Raw genomic sequence first — 6,504 nt, 5'->3', positions numbered from 1 at the left:
GCCGCCCGCCGCCAGGCCTCGGCCCCAGGTCGACCTGCTGTTCCTGCGGCGGTTCCTGAGGATCCAGGCCGTCTTGTTCCCCACATGGCTCTCCCCGAACGTGCTGATGTTCCTGACCCTGCTCTGCGTTGCCTTGCTGGGTAAGCTCGCAAGGAGGTGGTGGAGGTGGAGGTGGTGGAGGTGGAGGTGGAGGTGGTGGTGGAGGTGGAGGTGGTGGTGGAGGTGGAGGTGGTGGAGGTGGTGGAGGTGGAGGTGGAGGTGGTGGAGGTGGTGGTGGTGGGACCCAGTGTGTTACCTTCCTGCTGGACTGCCCTCCCGACACCGCTCCGCCCTGCTGCCGCAGCCCTTCTCGGTGTTTTCTTGTTTCCTCCAGAGCAGCTGCTTATTTACCAGGTCGGTGTGATCCCCAGCCAGTACTACGAGGTCCTGGGGAACAAGGACTTCTCCGGTTTCAAAACACTGACCGCCGTTGCTCTGACTCTGATCGTAGTCAACTCCACGGTAAAACAGGCCAGAGGCGCCCTCGCCTTGGGAGGGGAGGCTGGGGAGGGCCGGGGGGACCCCTCTGGAAACRGGGAGGTGCTGTCCCCGGAGGAGGGGAAGGGGAAAGCTGCCAGTGGTTCCTGGCAGGACCCCTTTTCTGAGGGATCTAGGTCTGCTCTTGCCCCGTTCGGTAGCTGCGTAAGGGGATGGGTCAGCTGAGCAAACTGCTCGTTTTTCTCATTTTGGGAAGTGCATGTTCTCCTGGCTCATTCCTTCCCATTTGTCTCCCTCATTCCAGCTAAAAAGCTTCGACCAGTTTATCTGCAACCAGATGTACGTGAGCTGGAGGAAATCCCTCACCGAATACCTCCACAACTGCTACTTCCAGGGCCAGGTCTACTACAGCCTGCACGTGCTGCGTGAGGACATCGATAACCCGTAGGCTGCCTGCGGCTTCTTTCGGCCTCTTTCTTGGCTTCTCCTGAGCTGCTTCTCGCCTTTTCTTGACCCCTCTGTGTCTCTGGGTAGGGGCTTGAGCCCTAGAAGCTTTTTCCACCTAGGCACAAATATTCTTGTCTGCCGTTGGTGGTACTTGKCAAGGCTGTACAGGGTGCTGCCACAGCTAATGGTCGTGATGATTTCACGGGGCAGTAAATGCTGATATTTTTGTTATAAGAAAAATGGAGTCTCAGCAGAACAGGGATCTAGCAATTGGTACAAAACGCACAGTCTGCAAAATCAACCTTCATCGCTAAGGGCCTGGCTGGAGTCAGAGAGTGCTGCCTCTCTCTGCCATCACCCGGCAAGTGTACTCAGCAGCCCCTGTTGTTCATTTTGAACTTCAGCCAGCAGTCTCCAGCTGAACACAGTTTTGTTTCGTTGTTTTTTAGTGGTTTCAGTAGCTTGTGGGGAAAGCTAGGAGCTATGTCCAAGAAGAGCTTTGTTTTGCACTGGACAAGGGCTGCATTTCCTCTTTCCTGTTCCCAGGGAGGAAATTTCAGAGGTGACTTGAAAATTGAGAGAAGGAGGAGGAGCATTCAGTCCCTCCTATTCAAGCCCACACTGAGAGCCCCTTCTCACACTGTCCAGTTACTGCAGGGCTGCTCATCTACCCGGGCTATGTAGCAAGAGCTGAACAGCTCCCTTCCTTGCAACAGCATGCTGACCCTGGCCTTTTGGCCTGTTCTTGCGCACAGGACACTGCTGTCATAGTTACAGAGTTTGAAAGATTAAAGATTCTCTGTTAGACATGATGTGAGAGGTTGAGACTGGTATCTTTCTCTCCAGAGCTAAGAAAAGGCTATTATTAAATACTCGATGAAAAACTAGAAACCAGGGAAAAGTTCCTCCAAGTTACGTGGCGTTATACGGCTGTGTTGAGTCCCTGTGCTCCGTTTCCCTGCAGGGGACACTTGTGGTCTAGTCCCATTCACTGCGTTGGTGCCATCTCCCAGGGAGGTGACCAAGGCTAGGGTCACTGACAGAAATGTCCGTCTTACGGGGACTCCTAACTSTTGCCGATAGTAGTGACTTGAAGAAACTGAAACAGCTGCTGGGCTGCTGCTCCCCAGTGCTCTTGGCTGCCAGTCCTTGCCCCTGCATCATACAACTCGGTGGTTTGTGTGGCTGTGCAGTGAACTGGAGCAGAATATGTCATACTGCCCCACCTTTTTTTGTGTCTATGTCATTTTTCAGTCAGGTCTGTTCCCTGGCTGCTTATGCTTTCCCAGCACTGAGATATGGCCAGGCYAAGACCAAGCAGCTGGGTGCAGGGCAAACAGCAGGTGAGGAAAGGGTTCAGCTTGACTCAAGCACTCCTGCCAAATGAGAAATACAGCCTCAGTGATGCTGATGCACTTTCCAGCAACCACCAGAGTTACTTCCAACCTCATGAAATGGTGATAGTATTTTGCAGTAGGCCAGAGTTACAAGGACAGGCGGAAAAGCTGTGCCTGTCATCAAGACAACCAGTGCTTCCCAGGCAGTGCAGCACATTGGCCAAGGCCAGAAGCTACTGCACACGCATCTTTTCCTTTGGTTGGGGGAAGGGGAGGACAGAGGCCCCTCACCATGTGACGATGCTGCTCAGGTTTATTTTTAACCAGGGAATGTGTTCAGAATATGCAGTTAAATGTATGAGATAACTGGGTCTATCTGCTTTGCAGCAATGGAGCCAGCTCTTCTGACCTTAGAGCAGACTAAATATATGAGATAGTTGCAGAATATTTTTCATTACACCTTGCTTCTGCTCAAACATCCAGCCTTATTGTTTAGTGGTTTTTTTGCTGCATCTGCAAAAATTCTTATCTTAGGATTTCTTTATGAGAATTGTTTCCCTGCACCAGGCAGTGACAGCATGAACTAAGAGCAATGAAGTGACTTCCTGTTAGGCAGTGCAAACCAAACTGGGTGACACAGTGCTCTGTGTCATCCTTGTTTCCCTTTCAGAGGAAAAGACGAGTGGATTTTGAGTGATATCCAAATACTTGTGGCTCCTAGCAGGACATCTGAGTTGATGTTTATATGTTGTCATTGCATATTGCTTAATAGTTCATAGAAAGTAATATCTCTGCTGTGAATCTATAGTCTGAGTTAATTTATAACTTGATGGGAACAGTTATAAACAGTCCAATAAAAGCAAAAATAAAGCTCTTTTTTTTTGACTCATAAAGTCAGTGAGATGGGAGATGTCCCCAGAAGAAGACAGATTTTCTCCTTGCTGGACGCTGTAGCATTTACAGTTGAGGCCTCGTTGCCTAGCTCAGTGCATCAGAAGTCAAAGCTGTTATTCATGTGCTCTGGACAGRTCAGGCAGGGAGGGACTGACTATGTTACAATCCTTTGTAGTTATCCCAAGCTCATCTCTTGCTAAGCAGAGTGGGAAAGGTTGGGCTCCAAGAGTCTGTCACGCRCATGCTGGCTTGGTGCACTGCTGCCTGCTCTTGTAGGGTGGGGGTAGGTAAAAGCACTGTCTCCTTTGTAGCCAAGGGACCAAGGCGTGTTCTGTGCAGAATGGAGGGACCAGGTACTTGCTGGAAGGGTGGCTTTGACAGAGGAGATTGCAAATACCCAACAGTTGGCTAAGGACTGGCTTGCACTGTAACCAGCCTCGCTAGCTCTGGTACCTGGGATGCAACACCAGCCGCCAGTGTTTTTGGTAATATGGAGAGGATCCAGGAGAGGAGTAAGAGACAAGGATGCAGATACCTTTAGCRCGTTGCAGGACAGGAATCTTGAGAGTGGAACAAGGGATTAATACAAGGAAGGAGGCGAAGGTAATGGAAGGAGCTGTTCTGCCTGTGTATTAGAGAGGCCCTGGGGTGAGTCCTGCTGGGCCATGGAAATTGTCCCTGGGGGTGGGGGCATGGCAGTCATAGCTGCAGGTCCTTCCTATGCCAGCTGGTTTGCCACTCTCTCCTAAGTGCAGGCAGCAAAACAGCTTGGCTTGTGCCCTACTGGGGAGTTAGAACATCCTGCACTGACTGGCTCTCACTCCTGAGCTTTAACAGTGTCCRTGCCTCTTTGTGTTGAGCAGAGACCAGCGCATCAGCCAGGATGTGGAGAGGTTCTGCAGGCAGCTCAGCTCCATGGCAAGCAAGCTCATCATCTCGCCCTTCACACTGGCCTACTACACATACCAGTGCTTCCACAGGTAAGAACCCATTCTGGCTCTGCTTTCATGCCTCTGGCCTGTACCCTCTTTTGAGGCCTGGCACTCACATAATTCCCCATATTAGTGCTTGTGCACGTGGGTGGGGTGTCTCTGACTGCATGCCGATGGACCTCTTGCCCCAGGGATGCTGGAATAYGTGGTGTTGACTCCGTAGCCTCTGTGAGAGGGAAGAGAGGTGGCAGTTGAGGGCTCTGACTTCTCAAGCCCAGGGCTGCTGGAATAACRTTTTGCTTGGGTTGTTAGCTGACCTCTCTTTCTCCTCCCCTGCAGCACAGGCTGGATAGGCCCAGTGAGCATCTTTGGATATTTTGTCATTGGGACAGTTGTTAACAAAGTGCTGATGAGCCCAATAGTGTCAAAACTTGTGCAGCAGGAAAAGCTGGAGGGGGATTTCAGGTGAGTTGTAGCATAGCAGCATTCTCACTGGTAACTCCTGCAAGAGCTCCATTTTCTTCCCTGTTCAGTGCTCTGTGTGCATCTACTTCTTTATGGCTTTCCTGGTCCTCACACTCGGTCAGTTGCCTGCCAGCACAAGGAGACTTGCCTGCTCAATGTTGCCCTGACATCAGAGTCCCAAGCCCCAGCCACCCCTTTCAGTGCCCTGTGTTGTGTTAGGCAGTGCCCTTGGTTCAGTTTCCTGGTTGACACTGCTGCTCTTTGACTGCTCACTGCTGCTGCTGTTGCCTCTGCTGATGCATTGGATGTGCTGGAGAAAACTGCACATGGAGCATCCTTGGGCGTAGATGCAAGTTCACTGACAGAACCACTGACAAGAAACCAGACGGGTTTCTGGTTCATTACTTCATGAATGTGAATACCTAAAATGGCACAATCTTTCCATCACTTTCCATCAGCCAACTCGTCTCCACCTCTTTCCCTGCAGGGTTGGATGGGTGTGTGGCAGGGACTAGCCTGCTTTCTCTGGAGCTCAGGGCATCCTGGGATAGCAGCAGAAGGTGGCCTGGCACAGGGAGGCAGACTGAGTGCCCAAAAAGGAAGGGATGTCTGAGGGCTGAGGAAATATGAACAGAGAGCAGGTTTTTGAGTGAGGTGCACCACTGAGCTGGCCCAGAATGATGGCATGGTGTGCTAAGTCTTGTTCAGCACCTTTTGAGCCTGTTGAACACTTCTGTCAAGAGATATGTCAGAGCAGTGCTCTCACTGATACAAGATGAGTGTMCTTTCGTGAGGATGCTGGCTACGTAATTCACTGGGTAGTTGTGCGTGATCCTTATGCTTTTTTTGGGTTGTCCAGGTTCAAGCATATGCAGATTCGTGTCAATGCAGAACCGGCTGCTTTCTACAGGTGAGTGGTGGGCATGTTCATTTCTTTATGTGCTCCTGGAGATCCTGCCAGCTTGGAGCATCCTTCTGTAGTCATGTGTTCCAGGGGAGTCGGAGTCCTTTTGCTGCTGCCTGAGCTTTCCTGTTCCCTCCATCCTGCTGCAGCCACAGGTCCTCTGCAGGGTCATTCAGCCTCCTCTCCCTGCCACTGTTTCCCAGTGTGATAACCCACATTTCTTCTGTGGATATGCCAGGCCATTGTCTTGCCTCCTCACTGCTGCTTGCTTTTCTTGCTCAGTCTTCGCCTGACGCTCCCAACGTTTTATTGGTGCTATTTACATCTGGCTATTACTGAGGTTTGCAGAGCTGAGTGTGCTGTCTAGAGCCCAGCAGCACCTCATTGCTCAGCAGTGCCCTGAAGTCTGTTGAGTTATTCTTTGGAGCTTTATGGTACTGCACAGATAAGGCTCGGATCCAGAAAAAGGGCCACAGTTTTACTGTGATTTATGTTGGGGTGCCCTGTAGGGCAGAGTCTTCGCTCATCTYTCCTGAGGCATCTGCAGGTGGCATGTATGTTGTGGAATCACGCTTTCTCCAGGAATTTAAGAAAGCACTGTCTGCCCTGTATCTGGCTTTTCCTGGCTGCGATCTGTATTTGGCTCTTTAATGGCATCATGATCGAGCACTTCCAAGTGCTGCAGTGTTGTTCCCAAGGTAGTTTGATTCAAAATCACTGATATAATAGAGATTTAAACTGACAAGCAGGAAACTTTGATCTCARTAACTGAAATCAATCTTGTTTTGCATTAGGAAGTCTTAGTTTCTTCTTTGTGGGCTGGCTGATTCTTATTGGTTGGTGCTGATTTTCATTAATCAGGAAGATACTCTAATAACTTGCATGTATTTAAGTTGTAGTACTTTTCCTCACGTTTTTGAAACTTCTTATTTTATTATTAAGTAAGAAACAGAAAATGAATTATTATACTAGAAAATGGRGTTTATTGCTTTAGCTTTATACATTTCAGTAGTAGAAAAGCTTTGGTGGGAAATCAGAATTTAATTAA

The 6,504-nt window shown here is 49.9% G+C and overlaps 1 protein-coding gene across 1 annotated transcript in view; it reads left to right on the top strand.

The window, feature by feature from the left end:
* The window catches only part of ABCD4 (ATP binding cassette subfamily D member 4), a 21,383-nt gene that overhangs the window by 5,595 nt on the left and 9,284 nt on the right, over positions 1–6,504 (top strand). The window contains exons 2-7 of the mRNA XM_085301826.1: positions 16–140; positions 374–501; positions 782–921; positions 4,019–4,135; positions 4,427–4,552; positions 5,412–5,462. Coding sequence (XP_085157952.1) covers positions 16–140; positions 374–501; positions 782–921; positions 4,019–4,135; positions 4,427–4,552; positions 5,412–5,462 — 687 coding nt within the window. The remainder of the gene's footprint in view (positions 1–15; positions 141–373; positions 502–781; positions 922–4,018; positions 4,136–4,426; positions 4,553–5,411; positions 5,463–6,504) is intronic.

Source organism: Rhea americana, unplaced genomic scaffold (genome assembly GCF_003343005.1).
Source record: "Rhea americana isolate MKP2758 unplaced genomic scaffold, rheAme1 scaffold_18, whole genome shotgun sequence".
Lineage (NCBI taxonomy): Eukaryota > Metazoa > Chordata > Aves > Rheiformes > Rheidae > Rhea > Rhea americana.
Note: the sequence above shows the minus strand (reverse complement) of the source record. Positions and strands in the feature narration are given on the sequence as shown.